The sequence below is a fragment of the Typha latifolia genome, chromosome 4 (assembly GCF_019914945.1).
Source record: "Typha latifolia isolate L0001 chromosome 4, TyphaL0001v2, whole genome shotgun sequence".
NCBI lineage: Eukaryota > Viridiplantae > Streptophyta > Magnoliopsida > Poales > Typhaceae > Typha > Typha latifolia.
In genome coordinates this window covers 11,150,478-11,173,224 of record NC_133089.1, presented here as the reverse complement: position 1 = coordinate 11,173,224, position 22,747 = coordinate 11,150,478, and the positions used below count along the sequence as shown (strand labels likewise).

Below are 22,747 nucleotides of genomic sequence, written 5' to 3'. Positions count from 1 at the left end.
TTGGAAGTATTTCAAATTGATTGAAACAAAAGATAGGTCAAGGTAATGTTATAGATTGTAGAGCTAAATATCTTCAATGTAATCATAATTTTTCTGCATTAACTAAGAATAGCACTACTCACATAATGAGGCATATTAAAGATAAGTATAAAAAAGGTCAACTTGATATTAGTCAAATGTTGCTTAATCAAGGTGCTTCCAAAAATATTTCTAATTTTCAATGGAATTATAAAAATGCTTGTAAAGAAATAGTTAAATATATTATTTGTAGAAATAAACCTTTTACTAAACTTAAAGGTTGTTTACAAAGGGGTTTTAATCTGGATTTTAAAAGAATTTCTCGTCATACAATTAGAAGAGATATTTTAAAATATTTTGCTGAAGAAAAAGAAAATTTAATTTTAGATTTTGAAAATTTAAAACCTAGAATTTTTTTTACTAGTGATATTTGGACTTCATGCCAACATTGGTCTTTTATGTATATAATCGGACATTTTATTGATGATAATTGGAAAATGCAAAAACGAATAATTTCTTTTCGAAAACTTGATGAGAGTCATACTTGTAAATATCTTTCTCGTATTAACAAGTTATAATATCCAAAATAAGATTTTTTTTCTCTCACTCTTGATAATCTAATAATGATTCCATAATTTCTAATCTTCGATGTTTTCTTCCTTTACTTTGTAACCGTGAATTATTACATAATAGATGCATGTGTCATATTATAAATTTAATTGTACAAAGTGGTCTAAAATAAATTGATGAGCTAATTCATAAAATTAGAGAAATTATACATCATATTATTTTTAATGATAAAAGAGCTAGAACATTTGCAAATATGTGTAAAAAGTGTGGATTAAAAGCTAAAAAATTTCAATTGGATGTACAATATAGATGGAACTCTACTTATGAAATGTTAGAATTAGTACTTGAATATCAAAAAGCTATAATTTCTTATGTTTTTTTAGATATTAATAACGAACTAGAATGTCATACTGATTTAGAAAGGGAAAATGCAGAAAAAATAAAAGATTTTTTTAAAAAAAATTTTGATGCTACTGATATGTTATCAAGCTCTTATTCTCCTACAATTACAATTGCTAGTATGCAATTTACTAATATTGTTCAACTTTTTATTGCTTTTAAAAATGATCGCACTTTACATAATATCTTACAAAAAATGGAAACTAAATATGATAAATATTTTGAACATTTTCCTTTACTTATTGGTTTTGGCATTTTATTATAACTTCAACTTAAAGAGACCGGCCTTTTCGATATTTTTAATGGTTTAGATGAAGATAAACAAGATGACTGTGTTTCTCGTGCGATAACTATTAAAAGTTATTTTAAAAGGCTTTTTAATGATTATTCTATTATATATGGTTCTTCTTCCTTTACGTCTTCATCTTCTGTTATTCCTCCTGAAAGTGATAGTACTAAGAAGTCATTGCTTGCCCAACTTAAAATGATGAGAATTTCATCAACGTCGGGGGATCACTGAGCTTCAAGCATATTACAATCATTTTATAAGTGATGATGAAATAGATACTTTAATATGATGGAAGGCAAATGAGATGAGATTTCCAATTGTTGCTGCCATGACCCGTGATATATTGACCATTCCTATGTCTACTGTAACTTCAGAATCTGCTTTCAGTATAAGTGGACGATTAATTGATCAACGTCGATCATGTTTGGAAAAAGAAACAATTGAAGCGCTGATGTGCCTACAAGATTGGTATGCTGCCGAATCTAGATCGCAAATGGACGACCATTTTGCAATAGAAAATATAGAATTTGAATTTTTAAATCTCAATGACTAATGTAATTTTATTTTACTTTTTACAATTAATGGATAGATTATGCAAATGATAGATAGGTGGGTAGGTGCCAACCTAGTTGGGATGTGCTCATTCTATAGTGATGCAAAAAAAATCCTCCTAATTTTGGTGTAATTATTTGTTTAATTATAAAAATATTTCTATTTACTCATTTGTTTAACTATTTATTTTTTATATCTGCTCATTTATTTTAATTTATTTTAATTCTAATTTTCATTTACTTTATTTACGTGTTCTTTGTATGTGCGAACGCCTATTTTTCGTGTTCGAACGCGGTGTGAACACGGTACTGTGTAAATTTAGGTGAATAATAATATGGAGTATTTTATATAAAACTCTAAAAAATCCTGCTAAGTGACAACCCGAGTAAAAAAAAAAATTGGTCAAATGGGTAGTGGCCAACTGGCAACAGCTGGCCACCACCCACAATGGCACAACTATCAACTATGGCATAATGACAAGACTCCACAAAACCAAACTCTCTCACTCTCTCTATCTCTCCAATCTGACAATCTTCATTTGCCATTTTGCCCATTTACCCAAGGTCCAATCGTCCAAGCTACGGAGGGGGCGAGTCCGGCTAGATCTCGTGGCTGAAAGCGGTAGCTTATACCTCAATACCTTGGACCCTTGTGTTTATCACACTTGGATCCATTCTTGTCGTTAGCGAACCGCCGCCGCTCGGCGCGCTCAGCCGCAGCGAAGAACTCCTCGATCTCGGCCTCAGGCGGCGCCATCCCGGCGTCGATTTCAAATCGGTCTATTTGTCCCTTAGAGCACTCGTCGGCGTCATCTCTTCCGGTTGATATACCATAATGGAGGCTATTCTGTGGCACCTCGCAGGGAGGCATTACTTGAGCAGCATGAGATCCACTCGAGATCTACGGTGGAGCGTCGTCGACTGTCGGAATTCTACTCCGTTCTCGGCGTCCGCGGCTTCATCAGGACATTACGGCTCCGGAGGTAGGAGATCTGGAGCTCTACTGTTGACCCCGCCTTTCAGCCACGAGATTTCGCCCCTTCCGCCGCGGCGCCGCTGCCAAAGCTAGCGTCTTGGCTCTTGTGATCTTGTCCAATATCTCACGAGCCGGGTTCGCTAAAAATCTTAATTGGTAGAGCCCGGCCCGGCCAACCCAATATCTCACGGGCCAACGGGTAGTAACGGGCTAGACTATTCTAGCCCGACCCGAACCCGGCCCAGCCCGAGTGATTGGTGGGTCGGGCCGTGGACAAATGTTTAAGCCCGGTTAGCCTGACCCCGCCCGATGATCACGTCTAGTCTGCAGAAATCCAAACTTGGCCAAACCGCTTCGGGTAAAGGCAGTATCCGGACGGACCGGACCCCCTTCGGGAACTCGCTCGAGACCCAACTATTAGTAGACTAACCACATTTTGGTGGCTATTTGCGAAGAGTTTTTGACCAAATTATGCATGTGTCTTAAGCTACAGTGGCATTTGTTTCATGCCTAAAGTTACTTATTCATAAATTAGATTTCTTTTAATTATATTTTACAATCAAACACTCACTTATCTATATCTTAATTAAGCATCTACATAAAGTAAGTCATGTTATAAATTATGCACAAAATTATATCATCTATAGAGCAGTCCAATAAAGTTATATATATTTTCTAAATAAGATTTTTATTATAGGTAATATACTTATTCATAATTTAATATATAAATATATTTTACAACTAAATAAAAAATATAAGTAAAATTATAAATATATCTAACTTATATTTAACATGTGCACATAAAGATATTCTTAAATAATCTTATGCACGAACCAAACGATGTTATATATATATTTAACATGTGCGCTAAATTTCTCTTTCTCATTCCTTGATCTCTACTTCCCTTCTATCGGCATCTCTCATCTTTTTGTTTCTCTTCATTTGAAGATGCTCACATTGTGCGCGCATCATTAGAGCCTCACCACAGTAAGCCAACCTCGCTCTCCGCTGGTAAATCATTGTTCTTTCATCTTTTCGCCGAACCCAATAGTACCTTTTATAGTAGTTTTCGTTGCTTATTTTCAAGAGTAGGATAACTTTATTGTCATTAACTATGGAATTTGATCTCTACTTTTCTTCCTCCATGGACGGAAAAGCAACACATTGGGTGTTGAGCCACTTTGATCTAACCCAAAACAATACTAATGTTAAGCCAAACTCGGTTGATTGCTTTCTCTATGGTTAAATGTAATTAGCATTAGAATATTTTCTCTTAGCATTCTATTTGGACCTAATCATATATCTTATGTCAAAATAATTCACAATAAGTATTTAATTTTATGTTGGGTGATCACTAGATTAACTTAAAGTATTATAATATTTATAAATATATATTTTGCAATATCTAAATGTTAACCCAGTCTTATTCTATTATACTACCAAATTATTGTATTCTTATTATAAATATTAAATACTTAGTTATATTCTATTCTCGCCGATCACTATGTTCACAAAATTATTTTATGTTAGTGTTATATATCTTAACCATATCAATTTATACAAAATTATTTTATGTTAGTGTTATATATCTTAACCTTATCAATTTATATGAGTAAATGTATTCAAATTGTGTTTATTTTATCTTAATCCTAAACTTATTATAATAGTAATAAGTAAGTGTCAACCATATTTTACTTAATTATCATATTTTTATAAAAAATATATATAATAATATAAATTAACTTAATTGAATGATTTCAACCAATCTTTTCTTTTTATTTAAATATAAAAAAATATTTTTATCTTACTGTCAGCTAATCACATGCATACATATATATCAATTTAATATATCTAACTAAAATCTAAATATGTATAGCAACAACTCTCTCTTTTTTTCAAATCATAACACCACCAAATATTGGGTATAGAACTCTTACTTTGTTATCATCAAATTTAAATAATATTTAGTTACACCTCGAATTCACTATATTCTTAAATATAATATTTTATTAATGATTTATGTAATTCTTTCCTTCTTTTTATTTTTTTTAAGCTTTCCTTTAGGATTATTAGACTATATTTTTCCTCTTACAGACTGTTATAGCAGCCCAACCTAGAAACCCGTAATAATAGCTAGTAGGTTCAATTAATTATTTGGGTTACCATTTCACTTCATATGCATAATTACTTCTATAAATCTCATAGATTTGATACCGTGTGAGTAGGATCTCAAGATATTATAGGAGCTATATTTGAGGAGAGTTTTATCATAATTCAGATACATTTTAAGCGAGTTAGATCTTATATTAATTTATGAGTACTATAAATATTTGATAATGTGATTTCCATGTCTTTATTAAAAATATTACTTGTATATGTATTTTACTGCTAATTCATTATTAATTACTACTTTTATTTTGCATGAGATACCCTTATCTATTCATTTGTGATATATGTGTAAATTTTGATGACTGACATAAATCATATGATAGAAGAGATTGCACAATTTGCATGTATCATCATTAGTCAAGTCATGACTAGACAGTGCCCTCAACTCACTCAACCTAAGTTTAAGGGTGGAGTGTATTATATAATATTATTATATCATCGATCTATATCTGAGGTTGTTAGCTTGTATAGCATTTAAGTGATCACACTGCTGTGTTTTGAGACTAGACTATGATGATAGTAGATAAATAATTGTAAGGTAGGGTAATAGCTCTAATTTTGTTATATGTTATGATTCTGCTATAAGTAATAATTATATTGTATGTGAAGATTTACTAGAACGGTGATGATGATGAAGATAAAATAGAAGCTTATGACTGTGGTTCTTAGTTTGATGATCACAGACAATTGGTCAAATACAATGTTGCTAGGCATGTATAAGCGACTAGATGATTATTTCTTCTCGTTTGTATGTTCGCTATATGAATTATGTGGATTATGACTTTACATGGGTATGTTGAGATATAATCATCTATGACTATATGTGAGCTTATCCTTGAGAAATGAAGAGTTGATTTAAGTTATGATACTAATATGTATTTTGTATCTTATGATTATGTGAATTTATTGCAAATTATACTGGACATGTTTATTCTAATATGTTGATAATTATGAGTATGCTTTTGAATATTCATCATATATTTATATTATTCATAGACTATTATTGGATTATATTTGCTATGCTATGTGCTCACCATATTTTAGTAAAAATATTTTAGAGTTAGAAGAGAAGGATGAGGATATCAAGGATTAACTAATTTATTTCTCTTCTAGAGTTTATATGTTCTATTTTTCCTAATTAGACTTAGCCACTTCAATGACTTCTATGTTTTGAGTTCTGTATATGGATATATATCTCTCGAGGCTTGTTGAGGTATATGGTACTATGTATTTTAGATTATATCTACTTGGAATATTATAGTATTTTAGACCTTTTTTGAATATTTTGTGAGAACATTATACTAACAAGTCATGTGAGAGTCACATGGGTTATTCCAAATGGAAGACACGTGATTTTAGAGATGAGTATTTTATTTATCCTACATATATGTATTATGAGTCATCAATTGAATTATTATATGATTTATTAATTTTATAATTATTCTTTGTTTTTCTTATATGATATTTATTGCGATCTAAAGTAGAAAATGTTAAAGCTTAATATAGGCAAACTCTTAATTATTTTGGACCTAATTTGATATTAAAGATAGACCTAGAAGCAACTCCTTATATTTTAGAGTAAATTATATTTTAGTAGTTTCTGGTCTTATTTGAAATTAGTAAGGTTTTATTTTTCTCTATCATCTATTTTTAAAAGTACTTAAGGACACATGGTGCGATGGCAACTAGACCAATGAAAGAAGAAATTTAGCTGGTATTGCTAACTGGTGTTGCTACTTTGTTTGTCATTGATGCTCTCCACACTAAAGCCAAAACTCTAGAGCTAGCTCTCTAGCAGATGTCATGCTCACAAGCTTACCAACCTTGAAGTGTAGTCCAATTGCGCTTATCCATACTAATGAGATATTCAAATTGTCCCCACTAATTTGAATATCATCAATATTTCTTATGTACTTTAGGAAGTAGTGTGTCCCTTGTGATAGTATAAATATCTTTTGTATTGATACCAACCATCGTAAACAGTACGGTGGTGTCCTACTTTTTTATAGTAATATAGTTTACCTTTTCTACTATAAAGATTATGTTAGTACCCTAATATTTTTTGTAGTTATAGTTTACATTTCCTACTACAAAAACTAAAAAATTCCTTAAAGCAATTTCATTGGCTATGAGATTTAACAAATAACTAAAATATGCTTTGAAATTCTTAATCGCAGGATCTTGATTCGATGTGATAATTTCATGTTCTGCCTAATAAATATGTAATTAAAAAATATACAATGGTCTATTGTTAATTAACATTTGAATATAGAAAGTTATCTATGTATCCTCAATAAAACCTTAGAGAATTTCATATTTCTCTCTTTTGCCTTACAAACTTTATTTATGTTGTATTGTCGAATGAGAAATAGATGGAAATTCCTTATTTATTTACAAGAAAAGATAGAAATTCAATATTATCTCTTTATCCCTACCGTTCATCATATTAGAGATAAATTAAGATTTTTGACCCAGTTAATTGATAATGATTATCTAAATGAATCTTTATCAAATTTATATTTTTATATGAATCACATCAAATAGGATAATAATTATTAATTCTAAACTTAATACCAATAATCTCCTATTTGGTCCATATAATAATTTTATATTATAATTTGATATAAGGAACATAAGACATGCAATTATATTAAAAGAGTCATCCTGATGGCTTACCTTGATTAAATAAACCACTAATGAGAGTCATGGTGGTTCCATATTAATCAAGAGCATGGTTCCTTCCATTTAATAAGGTTTGTAAAATGAGTTATCGCTAATGGTAAGATAATGTTTTATCGAAAAACTATTTCTATCACATTAATTAATTCACATACATGTAAATAAATATTGCAAGACAAAAATATATTAACCTAAATAAATATCAAAATATAGTGTCAAATAAGCTAGCATTAAGCAATCTACAACTAAATTAGTCTATTGGCTACATTGAGGCCAATTCTTTTAGTATGCTTCATAAATAACTTTCATGATAACTTTTTCATGAGTGAATATGCTATGTTAATTTATATTAATGTGTTCAATTGACACTTGTTCTTTCTAAACTTTTTCGTTAACTAATTGATATTTTTAATTTAATATATTTGGTTGCTTTAATATACTTGTCATTATTTGGAAACAAAACTGCTACAAGATTGTCATAGTAAGACCTTGTTTGGATACTCAAAATATTATAGTATTTAGGTGATTTTATAGTATTTTAAACTACATGGTAAAAATATACTATATGAATATTTCACATTACCTTTTGCAGTAAAATAATATTGCAGTATTAAGCTAAAACATAGTAACACTGGAGTAAAAAAAAATTCACTCATAGTTCTGTATTTTTCTAAACTGAGATCATCAGGCTCCCTTTTCTTTTATCTATTTTGTTCTCATATCTTTCTTTTATCTCTATATCTTCTTCCTTCTAATAGACCCGAAATTGGAGATGAAGAGGTCTTCGCTAAAGGGGGAAAACACCATCTTGCACTGGTGAAAAAGATTAGCCTTCCCTTATTCTCCTTCTTTCTCTAATGGAGAAAACACCATCTGCATCGGTGATAAAGGTTAGCCTTCCCTTATTCTAGAAAACCCTAGTTTTTTAAAAAAAATCCCCAAAAAAATCTAGACATCCATCAGTTTGCCAAAGCAACTATCTTAGTTTGCCAAAGATGACAACTAGGCCATTGCTCAGTTTTGCTTGTAGGCCAACACATCCACAAAGAAGGGGAGTAATAGATAAGAGGAGTAGAAGATGGAGTTGGGTGTCAACTTAAAAGTCATTGATACCATGCTAAACTCAAATAGCATTTATAAGTAATAGTGGATTTAATGGTGGATTTGATCCATTGAAATTAGTTAAATTTATGCCTATAAATGGTTCACTTTTTCCTTGCGTATGTAATAGTTATTAATCTCTTGCTAATGGTTAAAAATGTTAGAATAGATTTATAAATTCTTTTGCTCTATTACTATTGCTAATAGTTGGATGATTCAATTTTATAGTTTTTCTTTTTGTAATAGTACCTATACAAGGTCAAATCAAACGATATTAATCTATGTCATGTACTAAATCTTAAAAGTATTGGAAATAGAGATGCTTGCATAAATTCTCTTCATAATGCTATGTAATTGACATTGAATTCTATAATTAGATTTTTTCTCATCTCTTTCTGACTTTATTCAACATTATTTTTATTTAAAAGTTTATAATATTAAAATCATAGTGGCATGATCAAATGTATTGGATTGATGATGTAGGTGAAGGATCAAAGAAGAATAAAAAGAGAGCAAAATGGTACAATATCCAAAAGACGCATTTGTAAAATTACTAACATATTACAATATACCAAGATATTGAGCACAAAATGCATAGAGGGGTGAAGAATATTGAATGAGTTGAACGATAAGTTTTCTGAAGCAAATCTAACTATGAATAAAAGCAAAGATTATGAGTAGCAATTGAAGAAGAATTTCAAAATCCTAAAATAATTATCTGAACTTAGTGGATTTGGATGGGACTACAACAACCACATGGTAACTATCCCTGATGAAGTTTGGAGGTCGCTACTACACCCAATGTATTTTCTTTAGTAATAGACTTCATGCATATTATGTATGCATATTAACTTTTTAACATGCTATAAAATAAATATTTGTAGCGAGATATGCTGAAAGTAAATGATCTCAAGGACTTAAGGACTATGGAGTTAGAGCTAGTATGCATTCACAAGGATAAACAACATCTTATTCAGTTACTCCTACATGTCATTTATCATTTTGATTTTGATTGGGAAGAGCAATGCGGAGAAGCTAATGCTACAACTATGGACCCGCCATCCACTCAAATATCTTATACTAAAATTCCTTTATCTCAAATGAAATACCCAAATAATAGAAGATATGCAAGAGCTACTGTTGTTGGTTTTGGATCAGTAAAGAGATCTAAAACTAACAAAAGTTTTAAATCTTATTCTATTCAAGATTATATAGTTACGATAAAAGAATAGACAATTCGTTATATTGAAGCCCAGAATTTGTAGAGACTTGTTGAAGAAAATTCAACATTCTCTATCACTAAATGTATTTAAGTTTTTCAATGAAAAGGAAGAATTTGCATCTAATGAAGATATGTTGAAGCAACTATAATGTTTAAAGATAAGGATAATCATGAAACGTTCACAGCTCTCAAAGGTAACATAATGATGACTTGGCTTAGGGCTCAGTTGCGTTAGCTACCTTAGGAGTTATAGGATGCGTCATTTTTATTTCTAATTTTGATGACTATTTTGGACCTTTAATAGGTTGATGTTTATCTTTTTTTTCGATGATATCTTTTAAACTGACAACTACGAAGATAAATTTTCTTTAATTTCATTTTATGAAAAAAAAATCATGCAAATCTTACATATATGAGTAACCAAATTATGCATACAAAAAATTTTGTTGAAGTACAAAAAGCTAAGCACAAGCAAGTGTACATGTGATTATATTACTTATGTCATAATATGAGCTCTTCCTATGTTGCAGTAATCATCCCACATTTGATGAGCTATTTTAGCTTTTTTGATTGGACCTACAGTATGTTGATTGTTCATGCTATCAATATCTTCTCCATTAGTTTTCATCATCTTCTAGATCATCAATGATCTCGTGTTCATCAATTTGAGTAATAGAATTATTTAACTATTTCATATACTCATTATAAATTCTAATAAAATTATTTAGCACACAAGCTGTAGTAATAATATATCTTTGTGAATCAATTAGGTGAAAATTAACCACCTTTAGTATTAGGAAGCGCATCTTTAAGATGCCAATAATGCGTTCAATATGGTTACAGAGAGATGCATGTCGAAGGTTGAATAATTTTTTGTAGTCTCTAGGTCTTGCTTGAGTTCTTCCATATTCTTGCAAATGATAGCTCACTCTTCTGTATAGAGCAATAAAACTTAGTGTATTAGCATAACCTATATCAACTAGATAATATTTTTTTCATGGAACACTAAAATCTTGATCTAATAAAGATTGCAGAATTTTAGCATCAAATGCAGAATTCTCCCTTCCAGCGACTAAAATCACATGCTATAATTATATTTTGTGATAATGTTTCTTTACGATTATGATAAGGTTCTTAGTCTTCTAGTGATATTGATATAGGGACATTTAGCACCAATACAATCCTACAATAAAAATAAAAGAATTAACATTTTCTAATGTATTCAAAAGAATAAAGATTTGTCTAAGTAGTCCTTACTTTAAAGTATGGAAAATATTTGCTATTGTTTCTTATTTCTAGTAGTGTAATGGTTGTTAGCTTGTGCATATAATATTGTGTCATTTCAGTAATTGTCTCTAATACTTGTTTGAGATGTCGAGATGCTATTTCACTACTATGTTGAGATCTTTCTTGTACATCACGATTACTTACATTTCGAGATAACGTATACAAAAATATTGCAATTTGCTCTTTAACTACAACACCTCTGGTATTACGAAGAAGATTTCTCTCTTTTAGAAAATTCATAAGTGCATGAAAGATATGAGCATTCATTTGAAGCTGACTTTTGTAATGACTTTCATGACCTTCAAAATTTTCTTGAACATATGCTGCACATGTTAGAATCAAGACTGTCTTTCTGATTGATTATCAAATAAATTTAGAAAAATAACGAACATTATATCATCATCCTCCTAATTTATTCGCCTCTAATGATCCAAATCCATAAATATGTAGAGTAGAAATAAAAAAAATATTAAAAAATAAGTAGATGCTCTTATTTAAGAAAAGCTTGGTCATATTTATAGAATTCATTGTTATACTTATAAAAACTAGTGAAGGTAAAATTGAAATTTTTTTTTGCAACCGCTAGTTTTGCAACGTCTAGTTTGCCAACGGCTAGTTTTTTAAAAGCTAGCTCATCCAAACATCATATAGTTTTAAAACTCCGTAGTATTTTGATTTCATAGTAATAAAATATGCATCATTCTTTTACCATGGTACTAAAACTCTATAGAAAAATTTTACATTATATGCAAACAAGGCCTAAATCTTTAGTATCTTGGAGATCATATCCATAATTCCTAGCACTAAAATCGAATTTATTAGCCACAATCCATGATTTGTAGCTTCAAAGCAAGCTATGAACTTGGCCTCCACAGTGAACGAACTAATGACACTTTGCTTGGCAGTCTTCTAAGAAAAAGCTTATTCTGGTATAAGAAACATATAATCAGAATTACTCTTTCTAGTATTGAAACAACCTCCATAATATATGTTTGAATAACCAAGCCTCAAGGTAGGGGTGGCAATCGAGTTAAGTTAAGTTGGTTTAGTGTTACGAATAAAATCTAGACCGATCTAAATGTGAGAGATTTTTATAGATGGTATCCTCATGAGTTATGGATCTAGGGTTTTGGTGCTTTGAGTAGATCTAGGGCTATCATCTACTCTTATGAAGATAATGACGATCCAATAGCTACGATAAAAGATAAATACAAATAAGAAAACTAGCTAAACTCAATATTCATTCCATGATATAATTAACTCATTATTACTCATATTTATAGGAGCAGAGTTCTAGTGAATTAGATCCACATGCAGATTATCCACTTTAAGTAAAATTAAAAGATAATAAGTAAATTAAACTAACTAGACTCGACTCGACCGATTCAACTTGCTCAACCCACGTGGTCGGATCATAACATTTAGGTCAGATCATATTTGGGTCAAGTCAACTTTACCTTAACTCAAACACAACTCGATTATTAAACGAATCAAATTTAATATACACGAACACAACGCAATTATTAAACGAGTAACATGACATGACCCATAAACATGTTTAATAAATGAGTCATTTACACAGTAACATGATAACATGACATAATTAACATGATTAAAAAAATAATATAACACAAAAATGAAATAATTCAAAATAACACTAAGTAATTAAATAGATATTGTGCAAATTTCAAAAGCATTAACCAACACCATTAAGCAATTGAATTTAAATTATTAATCATAGTTCTGTCTTTTAAACCTAACAATAACCCCCATCACAAATACAACATAATTTTAATCCACAATCTATCATAAACTTCAAATAGATTGAACAAAAGCAAACAACCTCGCTCTAAGCCCCCAATTGTTTAAAGATCATAACCCTGCAATAAAATCTAAAAAAGAATGTAATAGGGACAACATAAGAGATCAACAAAATGCTCATATACATAAATATATAATAATACTCAGTTTTGGAAGTACATCACTATATAATAGAATAAGAAAGTGTTCTTCAATTTCGTAAATACAGATAATTGATCAAATACCCTAACAAAAAAATGGATAAAAATATAAAAATACTAAGATTGGGTTTGTCAACTTCTCAAAAGTAATTAGAAAATATTCAAATTATTCTTGTCTATCTTGAATAATCTTAGAAAGAAGAAAATAGGACACACTACCAACCTAGTGAGGAAATCAATGCTACCGTAATTAGACTTCAGAACTATGATATATAAATTTATATGCTTTAGACAGATTACAGCTTCTCGCACCCTTGAACAAAATTATTATATGGATTCAAGAATTTTCAAGCTACAGATTCATCAATTCTAAGTTCTAACCCAATTACAACTCCAAATATAAAACATAACTTTCTAATTGATGTCATGCAAAAAGAATATAATTCTTTGGAACTAAACGAAATTTACTAAGATCCACCTTCTCCCATCACTCCTAACTGATATAACTTTACACAAACAAAAGAAATAAAAAAGTATCAAGTCCACCCAAAGATCCACTACAAGAAAAATAACATAAATGTATCAAAATAACAAAGATCAAACCTCGACAAGAATCCAGCAATGTAAAGAATAACACTCACCCCTACTCTTTTTTGTGGCAAATCATTAGAAAGTTCAATGCTTGGGGCAATAGTAGAGTCCACCCATCATGCTTCACACCTTGCTTCAAAAGTTCGGTGCATTGCCATGGCTAACATGCCAAAGTAATCTCCTCTAGTACCTCTGGTTCTTACCTCTTTTTGCCTCTCTCTCTCTCTCTCTCTCTCTCTCTCTCTCTCTCTTAATATATCCTCACTATTCTAGACTACAGGTGAAAGGCATACACTGCCAATATGTGAGGGCTCCTCGTAGCCACTCCTCCTCCATTATCCCTAGTATGAGATCTGGGAAGAAAGAGAGGTTTAGAAATTAGGAAGACGTTAACAAGGGTAATAAGAGATTCCTCTAATCTAATGAGAGTGAGTTAGAGTTAGAAATCTAATATATATATATATGGCTATTAGAAAAGTCTTAAGCTCAGCTTGTTTATAGCTCGGCTTGAGCTGGGTTTCTAGTTCAAAAAACTAATTGAGCTTAGGTCGGCCCGAATTAGCTCAATTTTTTTAATATAATATAATATATATTATCTATTTAAAAATTATAGTAATGTGTTGTTGTATAGTTAGTATTGCGCTTCAATCTCAAAAATAGTATGGATTAAAATTCTAGATTTTACAGGTAAAAAATTATTTTAAATAAGTTGGATGACATTTAGTCCCACATCCCACTTTTAGTCCCATATTTTTTTATGTACCCAACTCTTAAAAGTTGTATTATTGTAGTTGTAAAGTAAATGTGTAATAAATAATTTGCAAAATTGAGCTAGCTCTATAATCTTATAATCGAGTCGAGCCTATATTATTTGGTTCATCTCGAGTTTGAGCCGAGCCAATGTAAAGTTTAATCAATTTTGAGCCAAACCGAGCTAGACTCAACTCACTCAAGTATATATCAAGTATATATATATATATATATATATATCGGGTTATTGCAGTTGTATGTTAACCCAAGCCAACAACATGCCCAATATAATTAAATGAGTCATATCAGGTCAAATAAGTTAGCGTTATAAATCTGAACACAACCCAATTAGTAACCGAGTTAGGTGAGTTAACCCATTTAATTATGTTGGGTTATCACATCGGGTTATCAAATCGGGTCAATTTTTGCTCCCAACTCAAGGTGATTAGTCCTTCTAAATGTGAGCATGTAATCATTTATCCCTTTCAAGTATCTTAAAACTTTCTTTACATGTTTTTAATAATTGAGTTCCAGGTTTCTTTGGTATCTACCCAACATCCTAATAACAAAACTAATATCTTCTGGTCGGGTGCAAACTTGTTCATACATTAAATTTTCAGTAATAGAAGCATAAGGAATATCTTTCAAGCTTTCACATTTCAATTCATTTCGAGACATTGACTAAGATGAACTTATCTTCATTTTGAATTAGAACAATAGTAAACCTATAATTTTGCATATTAAATCTTTCTAAAACTTTGTTAATTTAAGCTTTCTTCCATTTTGAATTAGAACAATAGTGGAGCTATAATTTTGCACATTAAATCTTTCTAAAACTTTGTTAATTTAAGCTTTCTAAGACAATCTCAATATTCCACTTGATTATCTCGAAATATTTCTATCCCTATCATAAATGATATCTTTCTTATATTTTCATTTCAAAGTTCATTGAAATAAAATTCTTAGCTTCTCATAATAAACTAAAGTTATTGTTGGCTATAATAGTACTAGAAATAAAGACTTGCTCACACCAATCTATATATATACACCGATCGAGTGTCATCTACCTTGACTTCTTGAATAACCGCATGGCCATGTGAGAAGAAAACATGAACATAACTTTTCATCTATTTCTCAATTAAGGTGTGTAGAGTAAAAGAGAAATATAAAATTCCCTAATGTTTTGCTAAGGAGATGGAGATAGCTTTCCCTAATGAAAAGTTATGTTCATGTTTTCTTCTCACATGGCCATGACGAGTTTTATCTTGCATTATTTCATCCTTTTTGCTACCTTACTCGTCGATAATCGAGGATGAGAGGTATGATACTTTGGCATTATGAATTTGGATCTTAGTGCATACTTTCTTAATTATTGTAATTATTATGTATTTGGAAAATGATGAAGAATTTGTTTTCATGTACATGGTTCTTTGGGATTAATGTTGTTTTTGTTGTATTTGGGCATCTCATCTTATGTAAGGATAGGACTCAATTATTATAGTTAAGAGAGAGTGGAAAAATAGAAGAGAATTTTTTTTTTTGAAAGAAAAAGAAAGTTTTTCTTAGAGAGCTTCTGAAATATATCTCAAGAAAAAAAAGGTGAAGATTTTGTTCTAAGACATTTTCAAGATAGAAAGGTATCTTGTCATTTTTTGTAAGACTTTTCTTATTATTTTGTGAAGCATTATTTATTTTATTACGCTGTTTATTTTGGTTGTGATCTAAGAAAGTAATTTGTATGATCCTCTAGCTTTGCCTAAAGAAAAACTTGTAAGCTCATTATTATTAATTATAATTAAAATTTGAAGTTGATTTAGTTCCCCTGATCTTTCTCTCACATTGACGATCAAGTGAGTTATTTCTAATAATTCAAGAGAGTGGGTCAATGTGAAAATAGGTATTGGTCTTAAATTTTTTTTAATCTTGACTCAAATTAACCTAATCACATTTAAGCCATATACTGGCCTACCTCACTCACCAAATAAAAAATATTTAATATGTAATCGCCCTACTTTACTCCACGAAAGAAAATATTTAAATTATTTTTAGTATTCTAATAGAATATACCTTGATTGATATTCTTTTATTTAAAAATATTTAGATTTAGTTAACTCAAGATTTCATATGAAAATTATAAAGAAAAAGAGGGCTCAAATTATAAAATCTTTAAAGATAATCTGTTAATTAAAAAATAATAAAAATATAGGGTGTCATTAAAAACTTCCCTTATTTCTAAGATCTTAGTATTTTGTGTTAACCACGAGTTACCTTTCTAGGTAATGGTATAAAAATCTATTATATTTAAACTATTTGCGCATATTCTACATATTTTGTAAAACTTCTTATTGTTGTTTTATTTGTTAATTGGTGTAATCACATAGATGGTTAAGACTAAAACGATACTTTTAATAAATAGGACTCTAATACTTTATTAACATTTTTATTAGTGATACAATAATTTAATAAGTTTATCATTGTAATTTTTTTTTGTATTGCTTAGATTGCAAATGGATTAAATAAACAAAAGGCTGATGGAAAATAAAGATAGCTTGAGCCATGAGTACAAAGAAATGATATATTTCACTCTCTTAGCAGATTCTATAAAACTCTCACTCGCAACTAGTGTAATTCTACTATATATCTATCGAGCGATAAGATTGTTATATTACATACATTACTTAGACCAACCGGTTATTTAGTCCTAAAACTTAAAGGCCTTGTTTGGTTTAAGGCTAAGCCCAAAATTTGATTATTTAGTTTTATTTTTTAGAGAATAAACTTGATTAGATATAAAAATAAAAAAATAAAAGATATTTAATTACTGAATCAGTTTAGAGTTTTTGAACCATTTCAGAAAAGATCCCTAAACTCAAAGCAAATATTAGTGAGAGTTTCATTTGATATATACTAGAAATTGCATATTTTGTTGGAGAGAGAGGAAATTGGCTTATACAATAAAAAATTTGTATTATTTATAGACCATTTAAGGAGGAGAATAAAATAAAGAAACTAATTTACCATCGAAAAGTGAAAGAGTGACTGATGCCCTATTCAATATTATAGAATATTATATAATTGTAGCCGGACAAGAGAGAAAAATTAGAGGTAAGTAATAATTTTGTCGAATATGGATATCTAAACCCGTATATATGTATCTAATCCGCATACGAAACCGTTTGAGTTGACTTGGTCCATTGCTAACTAATATAAAACATGGGGTTGTACTTTTTCCCCGCTTCTTCCCACCACTCACCTGTCTCTCCTCTCTCTCTCTCTCTCACCCGTTGTCCTCAAAAGCCAACAGATCTTGTTTGGGACCTAGAACTGGGGACAAGAGCTTCCCCATTGTTCACCTTCCTCTCTATTTTATTCATCCCTTTTGCATCTGATGTTGCCTTAGAGCAAGAAGGAAATAGAATCATGTATTGATTACTCCAAACAAAAGGTATCTTAGATTGCCCATTGTCCACCTTCCTCTGTATTTTCTTATCCCTTTTGCATCTGATGTTGCCTTAGAGCAAGAAGGAAATAGAATCATGCATTGATTACTCCAAACAAAAGGTATATTAGATTGCATGCCGACTTTCTCCTCCTCTCTTTTGTCGTATTTCTTTTGGATCTTGTTACGATTTTGCAGACTAACAACATGTTATTTGATGTGAAAATTTTATTTATCATGCTCTTTTTGGATTCTCCTTGGGTGACTAAGCTTCATTTTTAACCACATTTTACATCAGAGGCAAAGATTAGTGAATTCCTAGATCAAAAGTTATGATCTTTCTTCTCCTTTATAGTGTTGAGGAAAACTTTCTGGATAGACTACTATTACATTAAATGAGCTTAACTTTTAATTAGGAGTGGAGTTTGTTCTATTCACCGGTTAATCTTATAGCCTTTGTAACAATCAGTATACCTTTTTCTTGCTACTTTGTGTGCTTAATTTATGATATAGTTTGCCATGCGGAAGTTAAGTACATAGATAATTAAATTAAATTACCAAAGTACTTACAAACTTATAAGAAGTGCTCATTTTAATATCTTAATCACTTTCATCGTTTCTTTAGCTGCACTAAGTTGTATATTCTTTCCAGAATATACCCAATTTCTTGCTTATTTCCTTCAAAATTTAGCTCATGGCTACATCAAGACCAAAGGAAGGTCCTCCTCGCCTGAGAGAGAAGGTCTCTTCTTCAACTCTCGCTAGCGCCGACACCCACCACGGCCGACGACTACCGAAACCGTTGAGCTTGCCGGATCGCATCGCTCCTTCGCTCTCTAGTAAACCATCAACATCCTTCTGCAGAACAACAGCTAGCTCAAGCTTGTCAAACGCTTCAACACATGGCAAGATCCACCATCCTCCAGGAAGAAAACTAGCAGATAAATCTCCGTCGACACGCACTAGAACTGCTCCTGCAAATGAGAGAGGACTTAAAACTCCCAAGGAAACAATCTCTCTAAAAACAAAAACATATAAGCCATCAAATGCTATTAGCAGAAGTGGAAGAACTCATGCCCTAGTAAGGGCGCAGAGTCCTGGTACTACGACGAAGAGAATAGAAGCCAACGCTCCCATTTCAACAAGAGGTAATGCTCATGAGCTTACACAAACACCTACCATCATATCTGAACTAGAGGAGATCAAGCACAGTATGCTCGACGAGCTCCCCGACCCGATCCTTAACGAGCTAGAGAATTCGGAACCTACTTGTGTTTCTCCTCCTCAAGATGTGGAACACGAGACAAGTTCTCTCGGAGAAGTGTCTGAGGCCTCTACAGTCATCGAAGTGGAAGGAATTGAGATCGATGAAAGCAAGGATGAAGAGAAGCCTAAGGAACGCCTTGAAGAGCCAAAGGGAGAAGAAGGCGATGGTGAAAAGCTGGAAGTTGGTACAGAGAATACCCCATTGGAGCAATCAAACGTCGTCTTTGTCGAGCCAACGAAGAAGCAGATGGCACCGGTGGTGGTGGTGGTGAAGAAGCAGGAGACTATGCAGGGGATGAAGAAGGAGGCACCAAAGAATAATGATGTGATAGAGGAGACAAGGAGCAAGCTCATGGAGAAGAGGAAGAGCAAGGTGAAGGCTTTGGTGGGGGCCTTTGAGACTGTTATGTCATTGCAAGAGCCTGAGGGTCAAACCGTGGAGAAAAGTGGGGAGGAGCATTCACAACAATCAACCTAGTTGTTCTATACTATCTAAATATCATTTGGGTTCTCTATGAGGGAGGAAAGATGTTGGATTTTTGTCATAAATTTTCTTCTTTTTTTCCTCGTTCTTGATGCTGTAAACATGTGGGTTTATTGTTGAGATATAAATCTATCTACATGACATGAGATAGTGATATTTGATCTTAAAAATTTAGACGTATGATATGGATATAATTTAGATACTTCTGCTTTATAGAGAAATACTACCTTATCTTCTAGATCTCCAAAGAATATTTCTGTAACATCCTGTTAAAAAAATAAAAATAAATAAATAATAGCATGCGCACGTGCTGGTTCATCTCTCCCTCTCCTATTATGCTTTTGGTTTTTTCTTTTAGTCCACCGCTGTCCATGGTTTTGAGGGCTCTATCGCCTTGCCAAAGGACACCGACCATGTGGATTGACTCATTAGAGCTTTCTTTTAGTCTAGGCATGCTTAATTTCGGTTTAATTAAGTAATTATTATTTTTTCTTTCCTCTCGCTTTCATTGAAAAATCAATCGGCCAACGACCATGTGCCTCCCCATAGCGGTCCCAAATGTTTCCCCTTGTCGGCTTTCGATCCATTTATTTGGCTATCATTGTCAGTGTCTTCTCCCTTTGGCCATTTGGGAAGCTTTCCCTTTGCAAGGGGAAGTCGATAACATCTTACTTCGAGGCTTTCGTAGCTCGATGATAATGTGGGCCAACTCCATGGCCGCCAACCACGAATAAGCCTTCCCTATCCTAGTTGGCCACTCGTGCACTGTGCACGCTCCTCTCAACCTCCTCATCCTTCTAGCATAGTTTTTGCATCATTCTCCTAGTAGCTCACTAGTCCACTCCTCTCATCTCTATTGAGAGGAAATCATGCTTCATCTCCGGTCGGCACCGTGTGCCTTTTCCCCAGCTAGAGAGAAGAGGTGTGGCATTGGTCGATGGTCATTGGTGGTGTTCACCCCAGGCACTCTCCTTCTTCTCGACATGCTTTGGGAGAGGAAAGAGGGGGATGTAGTTTGGTTGGGCTAGGTGCAGCCTAGCCTAGCTTGGGCTTGGATTGCAGGCAACCTAGCCCAAGTCTATGGTGGGTTTGGGCTACTACCCACCCAATAATTATGATGGGTTGGGCTATAACCCAGCCCAAGTAGCTATCTTGTATAGTTTTGGTTTTAGGCCCAAACTTTGTAGGTTAGTGTTATAATCTTTGGGTTTGTTGTAACACAGCTCATTGTTTTGAGCTTTGGGTTAGCCCAATTGGTTTAATTGTTCATTAGATTATGGTAATTTATTTTAGCATTTTTTTTAATTACTGTTGTCAAACATGAGTCTTAATTATTAATTATCTATGGATGATAGTTTAATTAGCTATAATAATTATTATAAATTAATTTTAATAAAAGAGGCAGCAGTATGAGAGTTCTTCTACTAATTTGCTCATAATGAGAAATTAGCTCTAATTGAGATTGATAATCATATTAAATGTGCTTTAATATTTGATAAAGTAACTTGTGGAATGGTAAATATAATCATAATTGCATTAGTAACTCTTAATAATGCGTTAGACCATTGTAATTAATATCTTAGCTCTACTTGATTTAATAAATATTAGAATTACTAGATGGACCTACCCAAACCTATAATGGTGGTCGATATAATTATTTAATTAATTAGTGGTAGGTGTGATACTTTTATTGTCGAGGTAGATTCAATATCGTGCAAGAATGATCCCATGACGTAGTTAGATTGGTTAACTTTGAAATAATGTTAGACAAGTGAATCCTCTACATGTTAGGAATATTGTAGTATCAAAATATTGTTTTACTTTATGGGTTCATTGCATTCATATCATACATATATAAATATTTATTACTATTCAACATAATTATATTTATTCTACTATTTTATAGTTATTTATAGATTATTGGTGCATATTTAAATATAATAACTTTGATGTGTATGTTACATGATTGATGCTTTTAATCACTGTACCCTTGCACGTATCACCATATAGTTAAGTGTCATTTTAGTAGTGCTCATTCACCTGCTACGCCCAGGGTTAGGGGTATAGTGCATATAATACGTTATTTGTATCGATAATGCCTAAGGTTGTGAGATTAGGATGAGAATATTAAACACGGCGTGCATCAATTTGAGTAAGTATAACACTGCTGATTACGTAGATTAGACACTGGGTGATATGAAATTATAGTTGAAAGATAGTGTTATAGATAAAACAATACCCGATGATGGAGGGTCATAATGCCCATTGAGATATGTTCTCATATTCTCATTATATATAATGGTTTAGATGTGTGCAATAATTCTGCTTCAAGTAATGATTTTATTGTGTGTGATGATATACTAGAACGATGATGATGGAGATGAGATATGAGCTTACGGCTAGGGTCCTTAATCTAATAGCCACAAACAACTCGTCATATGTAGTATCGCTAAACACGTATGAGCGACATTACCGTTAAATATTTATCCTACCTCAATGTGTGAGATGATGTGCGAGCATATGTTTCATATGTTTCGTATCTAATTAATAGCTCTTTGGGCATATATTGATAATTCATGGCTATGACTATGAGATTGGGATAAAGGATTTGATAATTTTAAATAATGCATATTATGTGTTCTTTTATTAATATATGTGAGTTGTAGATATAGATATGATAGGCATATTGCATGGGCAATCATGTTGCATGGACATATTATTATGATCATGTTGATATATATATGTATAAAAGAGAAGGAGAAGAAGGGGAGACTGACCTTTATCACCGTTGTAAGTAGTATTTTCAACTCCGATGAGGTCTCCAGCATGGTCTTCTCCATTTCTAATTAGTTTTCTATTAGGAAGAAAGATGTAGCAAAGGATGTCGAACAAAATAGATGAAAAAATGAGAACCAGATATTCTCAGGTTTAGAAAAATACTGAACTTCTGAGTGGATTGTTTTTGCTTTAGTATTACCATAGCTTAATACTGTGG

The 22,747-nt window shown here is 31.7% G+C and overlaps 1 protein-coding gene across 1 annotated transcript; it reads left to right on the top strand.

Moving 5' to 3' along the window:
- The first annotated feature begins 18,086 nt into the window (after positions 1-18,086).
- Positions 18,087-19,888, top strand: LOC140787052 (uncharacterized). Its single transcript, XM_073135803.1, has 2 exons — positions 18,087-18,124; positions 18,694-19,888. Exon 2 carries the CDS (start codon positions 18,697-18,699, stop codon positions 19,744-19,746), a length of 1,050 nt encoding a protein of 349 aa, XP_072991904.1. The 5' UTR covers positions 18,087-18,124; positions 18,694-18,696; the 3' UTR covers positions 19,747-19,888.
- Positions 19,889-22,747: the final 2,859 nt, after the last annotated feature.

Coding starts and splice junctions, on each gene's coding strand:
- LOC140787052 (XM_073135803.1), top strand. CDS start 18,697: ATGGCTACATCAAGACCAAAGGAAGGTCCTCCTCGCCTGAGAGAGAAG.